Consider the following 15,412-nt stretch of genomic DNA (forward strand, 5'->3'; position numbering starts at 1 on the left):
AGTTATGCTGCGGCCTACTTGGATGACATGGTGATTCATACCCCAGACTGGGAAACCCACTTGAAGAAAGTGGGGGCGGTCCTTGATACCTTCAGGTGAGAAGGCCTTATAGCGAACCCTGTTACGTGCGCTGTGGGGTTCACAAGAGGCCAAATATCTTGGCTATGTGGTAGGAAAAGGTCTGGTAAAACCCCAACTGAATAAGCTAGAGACCATCCAGAATTGGCCACAGCCGACTCATAAGAAGCAGGTCCGAGCATTCCTAGGGTGGTGGGGTATTACTGGCGTTTCATCCCCCATTTTGCCACAAGGGCAAGTCCATAGCAGACTTAGTGAAGGCCCATAGTCCTGATCCAGTCAGGTGATCCGACGCAGCAGAGCGAGCATTCGTGGACCTATGGACTGCCCTCTGCAGTAATCCCGTATTGATAGCCCCGGATTTCACCAAGGAATTCATCCTACAGACAGATGCATTTGAGGTGGGGCTAGGGGCCGTCCTGGGGTGCAGATTTGTCCTTGTGACCGACCATGCCCCTTTTCAATGGATGCAACGGAACAAGGAAAAGAGCACAAGGGTAAGCAGGTGGTTCTTATCCCTCCAACCTTTCCAGTTCGGCATACAGCAGAGCAGGGAGTCGCCATGGCAACGCCGATGGCTTATCACGCTTACACTGTCTGGTGTCCCAAGCTGCCCAACCCCTTGGTGTTGAGCAGGGGGGAGGGATATGTGATAGACCGAGGCCAGTTGGGTACAACAAAGTAGTAGAAGGCAGATATACTGGCCACTGGATTAGCAGTTTTCTGTTCTCTGACTGACCAGAGCAGGGGCTGCTCCAAGCTAATGAGACCACCTGACTCCAATTAACCTGCAAAGAGTCAGGTGAGGCCATTAAGGTAATGTGAACACCTAATTAAGTCCCTTCTGATACTATAAAAGGGCTCACTCCAGTCAGGCTGAAGAGAGCCAGGGAGCCAGAGGAGAGGAAGTGCGGCTAAAGGGCTGGTTAATGAAGACACCCTTAAGCCATCAGTAAGGGAGCCCTAAGGTAAGGGTGAAGAAGAGAGAAGCAGGAGAGCTGTGGGGAAGTGGCCCAGGGAAATGTAGCAACTCTGGCAGTGAAAGGTTGGCTGCCAACAGCTGCTACCATTAGGGTGCCTGGGCCGGAACCTGGGGTGGAGGGAGGGCATGGGTTCCCCCCAACCTGCCACCTCAGACACATCTCCTGGGAGGGGAAGACAGGTCTCTGTCAGGACAGTGGGCTAAACTGTTCTGAAATAAGCTCCCACGGACAACAGAGATCGTGGGAGTTCTCTCACCAACCTCCTTGCTGGCTTATGGTGAAAAGGGTTCAGTAGACTGTAACCCTGGCCCTAGAGAGAAGGGCTACATGGAGGGTCGCAGTGAGCCACTGAGGCTAGCATAAACCGTCTAGAAGTATGGGAGCCATGGGGACAAGGTTGGAGCTCTGCCACACATCCTATGGACAGCATGCTGACAGTTCTAGCCAGGGTACAATACTCCTATGGTTCACAGACCCATATTATGTACTTGTGGAAGTCCTCTTTCTTTCCTCATGCCCCGACAAAACGGGTATAATAGACACATCCATGTTAGGCTGGGTTGACCACACAACGCAAGGAAGTGGATGCTTTGGGAATCCAGGATGAATGTCAATATGCTAGAATATCTAGCAGCAAGAAAGACATGAGTCCTTTCTTCTCTTCTTTGGCTCCCATCATGTCTTGATCATGTTGGACAACACTAACACTGTATTCTATGTCAACAAACAAGGGGGAAGGAGATCTGCCACTCTATGTGCAGAGGCAGTCAATCTCTGGAACTGGTTTATCAGCCATCGGATCATTCTCTCTGCAGTCTATTTTCTGAGGGCACAAAATGTAATCGTGGACTTGCTCAGGACATGCTTTGCAATAGACCATGAGTGGGAACTTCATGATACAGTGCTACACGACAGCTTCATGTGATTGGGGAGCCCAACCAAGGACCTGTTCGCCTCTCAGGTGAACAGCAAGTGGCCACATACTGTTCCAGGGAGCCCTCGACTACCACTCTCAGGGTGATGCTCTCCTCTTCTGGGCAGGCCAATTCAGCTACGTCTTTCCCTCACTACCACCACTCCTTCAAATGCTTCACAAGATCTAATAAGACGGGTCATTCTGATCACCCCTTCTGGCCCAGATAATTCTGGTTCCCCAGTCTCCTGTTCATATCCTCCTGCCCACTGATTTCCATCCTGAGCTTTGTCAGTCTTCTGACCCAGTATAATGGCAGGATCAAGCATCCCAATACACATAAGCTCCACCTCAGGGTGTGGTATTTGGATGGGCATCTGCGCTAGAACAGATATGCTCCTCAGCTGTGCAAGATGTTGTCTCTGACGGTAGGAAGGGTTCCACTAGACAGTGTTACTGGGCTAAGTGGAAACATTTTTTATCTTGGACATAACACAAGGGGGTTTTACCAGAAGCAGCAGCAATTACTCTCATTCTGGACTATATTCTATCCTTCCAGTCATCGGACCTCACCCTCTGCACTTTGAAAGTTCACCTGGTAGTGATCTGTGCTTTCCATCCTTCTGTAAAAGGTCACTCTCCCTTTATTCCTGCTAACTTCTAGATTTTGGAAAGGCTTCCTCTGCACTTCCCACCCCTCCAAACAATTGCACCTTGATGGGACCTGAATCTGGTACACTCGGTATTAAAAAAGCTCCCATTTGAACCACTGGCACTTTTTTTCATATTCCTCCTTTTGATGAAAGTTGCCTTCCTGGTTGCTGTCACCTGAGTGAGATACGTCGGTGAACTCAGAGTTATGATGGAAGATCTGCCGTCTACAGTATTTCATAAGGATAGGGTCTACATCTAAAATTTTTACCAAAGGTAGTTTCCCAGTTTCACATTAAGCAATCCATTCACCCACCTGTTTTCTTCCCGAAACTGCACACATCTGCAGAAGAAGTTGACTCCATTCCCTCAACATCCGACAGGTTTTTGCCTTCTACCTGCAGAGGACAAAACTATTCAGAAAATCCCTTAGGCTGTTCCTTCCAGTAGCAAATAGACTTAGGGTACAGGCCATCTCCACCCAGAGAATTTCCAAATGGATTTCTGGCTGTATTAAACTCTGCTACCATCTGTCGAGCCTACCTCCCCCCTATAGGGGTATGGACTCACTCCACTAGAGTTCAAGCTATGACCATTGCATCCTTTAGGACATATGTGGAGCATATCTCATAGACATATGTAGAGCAGCCACATGGAGTTCTGTACGTACCGTCTCCACACACTACACCTTGGAGCAGGACTCTGTGGTGGATGCTTCTGCAAGACCCTTTTGTCTTCTCACCCTCCTTCTGACTTCGGTACTGCTTGTCGTGAAGTTAGTGAAATAACTCGAAGTCATAACTCAGTGGAATACAATAGGGACCATCACTAGAAGAAGAGTAGGTTGCTTACCTGTAAATGGAGGTTCTTCAAGATGTGTGGTCCCTATCTGTATTCCACTTCCATGATTCTTTCCCCTCTGCTTTGGATCTGTCAGATTCATGGTGGAGAAGGAACTGGAGATGTAGTTGGTCTGCTCTGCCCTTCAACGCCTTGGACAGAAGCACAAGGCTGGTCAGGGCATATGCGCAGACCAACGGATGCTGCTTTCTAATTTTTCGACTCTGTGCATGGTGCGCATGCATAAACCTTCAGTGGAATAACCATAGGGGCCACACATCTTGAAGAACATCCATTTACAGGTAAGTAACTTCAGTGACATTCCTCAGGGTACAAGATGGACTTTTGAACAGCAGTGTCCCCTTAATTTTCCAGACCAGGGTGTCTCTTACACTGTTAGGCTAGTAAAAAGCAGCCTCTCCAGGCTCTGATCACACTGCCATGTCAAGGCACACGAAGGAAAGTTACTTGAATGCTTTCCTAGCCACTCATAAACTAACGCAGGGCAACACCCGCATATCCCTCAGTCCCAGCCTTGCTCCCCAGAATTGTGCATCTTACACTGCTCAAGACCTCTTGGATCAGAGTAAGCTCATTAATTAGTTTGTCATTTTATCAATGGAAATGATCATGCAACAGCCTTTGTTTACTTGAGTAGAGATTCCCCCAGATACTTCAGTCAAAACGCACTGGTTTAGATAAAATATTAAAACAAGTTTATTAACTAGAGAGAGAGATTTTAAGTGATTATAAGTGATAAAAGCATAAAAGTCAGAATTGGTTACAAAAGAAAGAAAATATAGAATCACAATCTAATTCCTAAATTTAGAAAGCTAACCAAGACTTGAAGCAAGCAACTTGCTCACTCCATCAGATGCTACAGGTAGTTCACAGTTCATTTTTCTTAGTTCACAGGCTGGGTCTCCTTACAGCCTGGGAGGACTACTCCAGTTCAAAGGTTTTTCTTTGTTTTTTCTAAAGAATCTTTCTCTGTGGGTGCAGGGCAGAGGAGAAGAAGCCATTGTCTCTTATTTTATACCTTCCTTGTTGAGGAGCACATCCTTCCCCCTGCCCCCACTGGGGTGTAGATAAAGCAATCTCTTGTGTACGTGAGATTCAAAGTGTCTCTCCGGTGAATTGTAAATTTCTGGCTCATACCTTCTGTATACGTGACATTTGCGATACATGCAAGGCCTTTGTTTACAGTCCTCTGTTATTTCTGTAGAGGTGGTCTGTGGGCGTTCTCCAGACTCACAACTTGTTTCAGTAACAAACCTAAAGCAAAATTGAGTAACTATGTGTACAATGATGGTGTACACATGTTAACAGAACAACAATGTTCAGTAGATCATGAGTTTTCAAATGATACCTCACAAGGCATGCTTTGTACAAAATGTATCATAACCATACAAAAGTGGTGAACATGAGGTACAGGGTGCCACAACCTCCTCTTTAGAAACATAGGCGTTGCCATACTCGATCAGACCCATAGTCCATCTAGTCTAATACCCTGTCGGGCAGTAGCCAGTACCATTTTGAAGAATCAACATATCAGATGTGAGATCTGTTATGGCATCTTTCAGTGTAGTGTGTTTTATAGTTTATAGTATGGTTAATATCTTGGATTAGGTAGAACCTCTTTTTTACAGGATCCCAGAAATTTTGTAAATTTAAATCTAAAATATATAAAACTATCCACTGGAATAACTTCATGCACCAATAAAATTCAACTTGTTCTGGGATGAATTTTGGGAGTACTTTAACTGTGCATAGAAATGATAACAGAAAGAAATGGACCCCATTTGCCTGAAATGGCAGGAAGACTATGTAGGCATTTGCCAGAATGAGAATTGGGCTGGGACACAGGGATTTACCTTCTACATTCAGACGGCCCTTTTTTGTACATATATACTTTTCCATTCAGGTTTTATTCTTATTGCTATGGAAACTGCCGAAAGCACTTAAAATTAATTGAATTAAATAATGCATGAACTATACTGTAATCCTTGTGGATGGGTGCCCATTTGGTCCACATTCAAGCCTTGCTAAATGGGAAGTACTGGAGGGATATTGTGGAACTTAAACGTTCTGAAAAGAGAGTGAGATGATTGAATTGTGGCAAGAGTGCATTAATTTATAAATAAATTATGCAAACAGCTTGTCAGCCATTCAGTGCTAGAGTGGGGACATTCATGACTCAGGATGAGGTAATAGGATGGAGCACGGTGGTCCTTCCTTTCAACAGAATGTGTATCTGTGCTTCAGAATTCTCAGACACCTACAATACAAAGGCTAATATGAAAAATTGCAGGGGTTGGGGCTAGAACCCTGGTAGGAATTTCATTATTCTCTCCCTATCATGTAGATGGGATGGGCTTCCTCTCCAAGACATTGTTCCTGAACACTATTAGTAAGGCTTCTCAACCGTATGTCTTATTAGCCACAGGTAAATAGGCTTAACGGTAAACTGTTTTCAAGAACTGATTATAATTTGTCTAGTGTTTCCTGATTTTTTTCTAAAGTCTTATGAAACTGATGTAATCCAGAAAATATAACATTTTCAAGAATCTGTAAAAATGAGTAAGTTTCTAGAGATGTGGCAAAGTATACTGCCCATTTATTTACCATATTAGGAGTAGACTATTTCTGCGACAGGTAGCGGAAGTGTCTCTGTTGAAACATGGACTGTCTCTGCAGGGAAAATGTCACTGAGCGATGTTAAAATACAATATTTTTTTAATTCCTTATCTAATCATTTTGTAATGGCCCTACTAGGAACAGAAAGCTGAAGTAACTGCTGAAAGTGTCACAGCTGCTCTGAAACTCTACCTCTGAAATGCTGAATGGCCAAGATCCTTGAATATAAATGATGTTGTTTTGGTCTATTTTATGCAGCTAGCCATTACGCTGTACCATTATTAGCCTTTTTTTTTTAGTGCTACAGTAAATACAATTCCCAAAGGATGATAGGGGAGGGAATTAATGAAATGGAGCCTTTCCTCTTTGCATATACACCTTGTGTAGTATGGGTTATGTATGATAGTTTTAAATTACAAGATCATATTATGTTTCCCCCACATGACCTCAATCTCATTTTACTCTGTAGGCTGAATTGTGAATGAAGCAGTTTTGTATAGGAAAGAAGCCTAACCTTATTTGTGTAGTAAATGAAGTAAGTCCTCAGGACACCTGCCTTATACAATGCAAGAGTCAGATGGTGTGTGAAGCCGGAAGCTTGCATTTGACAATGCTGATAAAAATAAACATTAAGCAGCTGCTTCATGCACTGAGCACCATCCATTTTGCACGCTGAATGAGTTCGGGGCCTGCAGGGAAAAGTAGTATGTTGTTGTGCCACTTAAGACTGTATCATAGTGCGCCAGCATCTGGAAGAGAGTTAAGGTTGCAGGGAAACTCTTTATTTTATGAGTCTCAGTGTTTCACTTTGCAAACTTTGGTCTTCTAATTTGTTTTTATATGGGGTGATATATAATTTATGATCTTTCTAAACTCAAGATATGGACAGAGCATTGACACATTTTACCCATGTAAATAGGATTTCAGTGTTTTTAGGGTATGTATAAATTAAGGGAATAAGATATGTTGTCATTACATAGTGCACGTTGGTTAAACCCTATTAATATAATTAGTTGCATATGACATTTGCGTAAATTTCAATATGATATAGAATTGTAATAATTTATTGGGAAAAATCTTTAAATTTACAATTTTGCATTATTAAACTGAAGAGCTAGATTTTTATTTTGGAGAAGTATATTGTCCTTAGGACTGTTTCCTAATACTACCTAATGAAGAACTGAATTGATTTGTTCACGCTTAAAGCGTTAGAGAAATATTTACTATAATAATGATAGGGACCTCACCAGAGCACTCAGAAGGGTGTTCATTAGAATAAAAATAAATATAATAAAAACGTAAAAATACAAAACCTCTTAAAATATTAACACAAAAACAAATGAAAAGTGTCTAATTTTTTAATGGGAAAGACTGAAAAGGAAGGTAATATATTATAGGGTCAGTTGTCATTCTAGATTCACACTTTGTAAGAAGCACTTTAAAAACTTCCTTCCAAGTGAGGAGGTATGAAATCAGATAGTTTCAAGGTGGGGAGGAGTTGTGCGTGTTCAATATTGTAGTGTCAATCACAACATGGTGTGCTCCTGACTTCAAGCACAGCAATGGGATCCTTAAAAAAATGGTAGCCTGTGGGCACAGAAACCCACTACATGGCCCCATCAGTGTTATTTTCAGGTAATATCCCACATTATGCATCAATTTCAGTCTCTTAATGATCCTTTTTCAGTTACTTGTCTTGTGTCATAACCGTTATTCAGTAGCATTTAAATCATTAATGCAGACTTGCAGTTCTCTCTCAGGGCTAGATCCACAGATCCTCAGTGTGGGTTGTCTTCTGTCTGTAACTGTAGGAGGCAGAATCAAAGCTGATTGGACAGCTGACAAGGGACAAGCCCCCACCTTCTGAAGACCCCCTGAGTTTTGTTCTGTCTCCACTGGCAGGCAGTGGAATCCAGCACCAACTGAGAGAGAATGGTGGGGAAAAAAGCCTGAAGAGGTGCTTTGTCTCTAGCCAGAATTATGACATCTTGCACTCCTGTACCCCCCACGACTGCTCAGGTGATAAGAGGTTGGCCAAGAATGGTCCAAATAGGAGACCAAGGATGTGTTCCTCCTGCTTTTTATCTCTGCCAGAGCGTGCAGAAGGAGAGGCTTGTGCATTGTGCACTACAGCCGGTTGGTCAGACAGGTTTCACTTTGGCCACCTTAGCCAGACTTAGGAGGCTGATTCCCCAGGAGTCTTGACAACCAGGCCACAAATGTCTCAGGGGATGATGGGAAAAATTGAGAGCCTTTCAGGTGGTTGCATGAAAAGGCAGCAGCCCTGCATGGGGAAACCATAGGTGAGACTGGCTGAATCCATCACAGGCGGAGCAAGGAGTGGTTGGTGAGACGATTTTGGGTGTGCATCTTCCTGCAGTGCAGGTTTCGTTACTCCTCACCCCTTCCTTCCCTTTTCAAGCAATTAAATCTCTTTCCCCATGGGAAGTCAGGAATTCTGCACAGAGGGGAGAAGGGACTCTCCCCCCAAGAAGAAATTACTTCTTGGGCTAGAGAGCCCCTGGATTTAGCACAAAAAGCTCCTTTACCTCAGATACCCAGGCAGCAGCTACAGTGTCCCATCACAGGCATTCTATTCTCTCTCCAAAGGACAAAGATAAAGAGGTACCTATTAGCAGAAGAGGTTCACAGGACTCCTCATCTGACCCAGGTTCCAAATCCCCACCTCCCTTAAGGAGAAAATTTTTTAAAAAGGGCAAACAAGGTTCAAGAAATTACCTCAGAAACTGAGAAAACTGGCCAGTCCTCCAGTTGACAGCAGTTCTTCTGACTTATCCCCAGAGGATGCCAGAGCTAAAGGCTCTTCACACAGGGTTTTCATACTCAGAAAGAAAAATCATAATAAAAGGAGTAGAATTTGTTGTCTGGTCCTTCATCATCATTTAATTCATTTTCATCCTTATCTTCATGGGTATCAACAAGGAAAAAAAAGAAGGCTAGGAAATCTGTTGAATCTAAATCGAAGGGAAGAAAAAAGAAGTCAAGGAGAAAGTCGGGACGTTCTTCACAGGAGTGTGGTGAACTCTCAGTCTCAGAATCTGAATCGCAGGATGAAGCGAATCAATAGGATTTTTTTCCAGCTGAATGATTTGAGAAAGATTTATTAGATACTTAGGTATTCTATCCGATGAGCCTGCTAGAAAAAATTCTAAGGAGGAAGAAGAGAGGATTGATACAGAAATTACAAAAAAGTATATTCCAACAGGTTAAGCTGAACCACACATTCCCCCTTCATGTCTTTTTGGAAAGAGGAATTAAGGCTGAATGGGAAACCTTGGCAAAAGTCTGACATTGTCCAGGTGTGAGAGAAAATTCTACAACATGCACCATAGCAAAGCAGATTTTGTCTTTTCCCAAAGTGGATGGGGCAGTTTCATCATTAGTCAAAGAGACTGCTATCCAAATGGAAAGGGACTTTTTCCTTAAAGAATCCAATGCCTGCAGAGTTGAAATATCACTGCATCATACATTTTGAGGCTGTTTCTTTCTCTCCGAGGGCTTCTGCTGTGGCAACATGTTGGGCAAGAACAGTATTGGCCTGGACAGACAATTTGGTAGTCAGACTGTCAAAAGGCCAAGCAATCATTGTGATTAGGTTCAGAGTTAAAGAAAATCTCAGTGGCTTCAGCATTCATAGCTGATGCAACCAGAGATGCTTTGAGGTTTTCAGCACTAAGCATGGTCTCCAATGAGGTGACCAGACAGCACCTCTGTTTACATTCCTGGAAGGGCTATATAGAGGCAAAAATCACATTAGTGGTTTATTTGATTTTTTTTAAATATTCAAGAGCTTGGTTATTTGGGGATCCATTAGACAAAAGTTCCTCAGATAAATCAAAGATCTTGCAGAACCTTCCTAAGTCCAAATCCCAGTCTAAAGATTTTTACAGGTCTAAATATCCTTTTTGTGGCTTCTCTAAGTATAGAAGTCAACACAACGACAAAAGCAAACATAACGAGTCTAAGCCCGGAAAGGAGAGAGACTAGTCTTTCCACAATGCAAATTCCAACTCTAGGAACAATGTTGTACTATGGTCAGGAGAATTCTGACAAGCAACACCTATGGGAGAGACTATTAAAGTTCAAGGACCCAGTGGCCTCTCTCCACATCAGACAGGTGGATCCCAGATGTGGTTTAACAATGGTACAGCACAGAATTTTAAAAGATTATGAATTGTCGTTTTCCCTTTCACTAGTATCATCAAATCTGCAAAAGAGGTAAGATATGCTAAAGGCCATAGATCATCTTTTGTGAATCGGTGCAGTATAGTTCCTGAGATGGAGATGTTCTCTGGTCACTACTCAATCTCTTGTTCTGGTACCCAGGAGATCGGAGGAGGACAAAGCTGTGTTGGACTTAAAACACCAGAACAAGTTCATAAGGATCATGTTCATGAAGTCCATATCAGTGGCGATCTGCCAGGGGATTACTTTAATTGATTTGAAGAAAGCCTATATTCACCAGGCACACAGGAGATTTCAGCAGTTTGCCCATAGGACTGATCATTTTGCAGTGCAAAATGCTCTATTTTAGACTGTCATCTATACCTATGAGTGTTCTCAAAAATTCTCATTGTTCTGGTGGCTTTTTCTTAGGCAGAAGGGGATACGGGTATACCCTTTCCTATTCTAGGCAGGTCCCCGTCCAAGGAGGGGGTCTACTTGAGTGACTCAGTTAATGATCCAAACATTGGCAGCAAACCATTGATAACTACTCTGAGTGGTCTGTGAGGCTGAGGAAAGGTCTCTTCCAATCCTACGTTTCTATGAATCTATACTCAGCACCATGTAACGAAAGTCTCTCATGTTCTGGAATTTTTACAAGATGGTTTTGATATCAGGTTGCAGCTCCTGTAAGTTAAGTTTTTGAGTGCTTGCTCATGTTGATTCCAATGAGGTGTGTGCGTGCTGTGTGCACAGTAGCCGGAAGGTTTTTCCCCTAGCAGTACCTGTCGGGTTGGATCAGGTGTCCCCTAGAGTTGCGCCTCCATGGCATCTATATAGGGCCCTGCCACCACTTCAGTTCCTTCTTACTGCCTATGATGGATAGCTGGAATGCTCATTTGCTCTTGCTTCGGCAAGCCTTCTTCCTAGTAGTCTTCAGACTGTCTTTCTGTAAATAGTTTGATCAGTTAGTTAATAGTTGTAGTTAGTCATTATATAGTTGGATTCCAGTAGGGAATTGTTCTGGGGGTATCTCCTGCATCCCTACCCCCTCCCCATTCCTTAGTGCCGGGGCATGTATTGGTCCCGGGGGTTTAAACCCTGCGCAGCTTGTAACAAGCCTATGACCAGGAGTGACCCCCACACTTCTTGTTTGAAGTGCCGGGGGAATCACATCAGAAGGACCATTGCAAAATCTATAGGGGGTTTTGCCCCAGGACTCAAAAAGAAAGAGACCAACGGTTGAAGATCCTTCTGATGGAGGCTGCCCTCTGCCCCCACTCGGAGCCGAGTTCAGCCAAATTGATACCTAATTCCTCAGCGTTGGTGCGCAGTGCTCCAACATTGACAAAGGAAACTTCATCCCTGAGAAAAGACTCTGATACAGACGCACGGCACTGTTCCCCAGTCCCTGGGGCCCTGCAAGAAGAGGAAGCTGGACAGAGGGCGCTCATCCACACCGAGGCCGGGATGGAAGGACTGTGGTGCAATGAGACCCATTTTGGGCCAAGTAAGTGTGGCACCACCTAGCCCGGCACTGCTGACTCCTGCACTGACAAGGGGTCAGTCGAGTCCAGCTCCTCAGGACTCCCCTCCTTGGGAGAGTCGTGGAGAGGCTTTGGAGCTGCCCTTCACACCGGAGACCTTTGAGGCGGCGAGAGAGCTCATCGCCTTCATGGCACTACCTTCCCCGTCCAGGCGAGACAGCCTAGATCTCCATCTTGGAATTTGAACGTTGTACTCAGTGCCATAATGCAGGTGTCCTTTTTACTTGATTATCAAAACGACTCTTCTGACTGCTATCACTTCTTCAGCAAGAAAGATGTTAGAGTTGGGAGCTTTATCCATCCTGCTGCATCTTTTACAAAGATAAGGTGGTTGAGAATGGATCCCACCTTTATTCCAAAAGTGAATTTGATTTTTCATTAAGCACAAGGGATCTCATTGTCTTCTTTTTGTCCACATCCTTCTCACCCAAAGGAGAAACTATGGCATTTGTTGAATGTAAGATAAGCCTTAAAGTTTAATGTGAAAAGGACTGAACATAAGAAAAACAGACTGACTGGTCTTATTTCATCCAAGAAAAAGGTGCTAAGGCATCTAAATCATCAATCTGAGTAGATATGCTGATGCATTGCTGAGGCATGTAGAGCAAAAGGATTCAATTCTCCAATGGGCATCAGAGTTCACTGTTCATCTATTTAAAGTACAAGTGGTGGTGGCATCGTGGGTGAGAAAGGACAGGCTGGTTGCAATGAAATCTGTAAAACTGCAGCTTGGTCCTCCCTGTGTATATTTACCTTGTTTTACAAGATAGATATTCAGTTTTCAGGTGACGCAGCCTTTGTCATGTGGCTTCTGCACACTGGTGATTCCTTAGGGTAAGGAAATCCTTTCTTTCAGTGACATTATTTTGTTCTCTCCCTAGGAATTTTGTCACTGCTGAAAAAATCCCACGCAGAGATCTGTGGACCTAGCCCTGAGAGACAATGGGAGAAATTGTGGTTGCTTACCTGAAAATTTTCCCTTTTTGAAGGAATAGGCCCACAGATCTGTTCCTCCCTAAAAAGGGAGATCTGTTTGAAGTTCTTTGCAGTAGTTAAATTTTTCTTCGAGTATTATTTTTGCAAGGTGCTGATGCAGGATGAGATTCATTTTTTGTTTCACAATCCAGAGAGGCTAGCTTTGGAAGCATCTCAAAACTGAGGGGGTCTCCAGAAGATAAGGGCTAGTCTCTTATCAGCCATCCAATCAGCTTTTATTCTAAACCTACAGACAGGTGATTATCCACACTGAAGTTATGTGGACGTATTCCTTTGAAGAAAAGAGACTACAAGTAAGCAACCACAAATTCTTATTTTTAAACCTCTTATTAATCTGCAGGAAAACATTTGATTTAGGTTTAAAAAAAAGTGTAACCAACTATTCTAATTTCATTGTTAATTTTTAGTTATGTTTTCAAAGTTGCTGCTGTTTTATTGCCTCTTGAAAAGTACAATGTAATTTTAAGTGTCTACTTACTACTTAACTTTATTTTAGGTACTGTGGTCTTTGGAATGTGGACATTGGATTTCAGAGGAACCATACGAACTGTCAGCCAATTTCCCTGCAGCTCCTGTAAGTTAAATGTTCCTCTGTTTGTGAACTTACATTCATTTCTCCGTTAAATGAACAGTTATAGAAGTTGGGGGTAATAATGGTGACTGGCTCTCGTGAATAAGTGTCTTTATTAGAAAAAATATAGATACACATATTCACTCTCTCTCCCCACTCTTGTCCAATCTTCCTTCCGGAACAGTATGCAAAACCTGTGGTACATGTAAACATTTAGAAAGAGATTCACTTGTTGAATAACTTCTGAGTAAATAAGGGCAGGTCTACATGTAAAAAGCTGCAGTGGCGCAGCTTTAGTGAAGACGTTACTTTGCTGACAGGAGAGCTTCTCCCATCAGCATAGTTAATCTACCTCTGGGAGAGGCAGTAGCTATGTCGACAGGAGAAACTCTCCTGTTGACATAACACTATCTTCAGTGGCGGTTAGGACGCTATAACTGCCTCGCTCAGGAGTGAGGATTTTTCACACAGCTGAGCAATGTTATACTGTTACACTAATGTAAGTTTGTAGTCTAGACCTGGGATAAGTTTCATGTTTAAATATGCACGTTCTTGAGTTTTGTAGTATCATGTCTTATTTCTTGCTGTGCTCGTGTCTCAGTTGGAGACTATCATAAGGTGGGAAAAGGCAACAGGCCACATCTTTAATACTTCTGTTCCAGATGCTGCTTACATTACTGTTTTTTCCACTGAATGGATTTCAGGAACTTAAAGTCGCTATGGGCTTCACAACCCAGTAAGTGAGTAATACAGAGCAGTTCTTCTTAAATGCTAGCTTCTCAGCAATGACTTGAGCATTTGTGCAGAAAGTTTTATTACCTGTATATACTGGGCTATCTCCAGGTATACCCCCACTTCATGTTGTCTGAAGTTATTAAGCAGTAAATTCGTTTTGGGCTTTAATACAAGCAGGATTGTACCAACCTGATGGTTGATCGCATCACAAAAGGGTTTACAATTTGTCTTAGCTGTGTAAGAGAGATTTTCTTCAGCTACTTGTTTCATATAGTGTTTCAAACATTTTGATGAGAGAACATATAACTGATGATTGAACTTTCCTAACTACAATTTTTTGAACTTGGGATTTTTAAATCCATTTTACATTCGTAATCGTTTTACCCAAACATTTCCAAGATAAGGGTTTCTCTTTGGTTTTAAATAACATGCTATTATAGTGTAGATAAAATACAACAGTTATTCTAAAATGACTGTGTGACTGTGAAAAGAAACTAGTGATGCATTTATAGATTTGTTTAATGTAAGAGTCCTTTCAGAGAGAGGTAGAGGGATGTTTTGTGGGGCAGCAAATAACTAGCATGTTGTTTTCTATCCTGGTAGGTGTGCTGCTTCTGTTGTGTCAATCATTGTTCATAGAGTATGTTGAAGAGAGAAGCGGGAGAAAGCCAGATGATTTTAGCTTAAGGCTGTAGGGTTTTCTGTTTCTTTTAAACCCTTTTTCATGTTAATAACTTGGCATGTTATCAGTAGTTTTGCACAACATTCTGTAAAACCCCTTGAGAGTGATTTCTGCCTTTTATTAACTTCCTCACTTCTGTCTAATATCTGCTTATCACCTTCATTCTTTCAGTAAAAATGGGAAGGCTTGGGGAACATTGAAAAGGCAGGTTGAGGCACATCAGGGCTGTGCAGAGAGTTAGTTTTGTTTTTGTCTGTGTTGTACTTTATCTGTGAATAAGTGAATCTATCATCTTTTCAAACATTCCCATCTCAAGGTGTTTTAATTTTTCTTGTTGTAATTAGTTGCACTCAAAAGGGTTCCCTCCCTTTTCTTATTATATCTCATAAGAAGCATTTAGGAATGGAGAAATATAGAATGCTTATGCTTTTGAAGGTTGTTGGGGAAGGAGGCAGGAAAAGGCACTCTTACTACTTTGTAGTCGCTTCTTGCAGTCACTGCAGGCTGTGGTAAAAGTCACTGAATGGTTGACATTGCCTCATCCGACACCTGTATAGTCTTTTTAGATAGCGTTTGTGTGATGTTATTGATATA

At 42.6% G+C, this 15,412-nt stretch overlaps 1 protein-coding gene across 10 annotated transcripts in view; it reads left to right on the forward strand.

The window, feature by feature from the left end:
* The window catches only part of MCPH1 (microcephalin 1), a 232,029-nt gene that overhangs the window by 81,164 nt on the left and 135,453 nt on the right, over positions 1-15,412 (forward strand). For 8 of the 10 annotated variants that reach the window (XM_073336219.1, XM_073336231.1, XM_073336225.1 and 5 more), the window contains one exon: positions 13,327-13,404. The exons of 1 other annotated variant lie outside the window; for it this stretch is intronic. In XM_073336219.1, the coding sequence (XP_073192320.1) occupies positions 13,327-13,404 (78 nt within the window). Of the gene's footprint in view, positions 1-13,326; positions 13,405-14,063; positions 14,136-15,412 lie in introns of those variants that run through there. One more of the 10 variants, XM_073336228.1, reaches the window with a different exon arrangement.

The sequence above is a fragment of the Lepidochelys kempii genome, chromosome 3 (assembly GCF_965140265.1).
Source record: "Lepidochelys kempii isolate rLepKem1 chromosome 3, rLepKem1.hap2, whole genome shotgun sequence".
Lineage (NCBI taxonomy): Eukaryota > Metazoa > Chordata > Testudines > Cheloniidae > Lepidochelys > Lepidochelys kempii.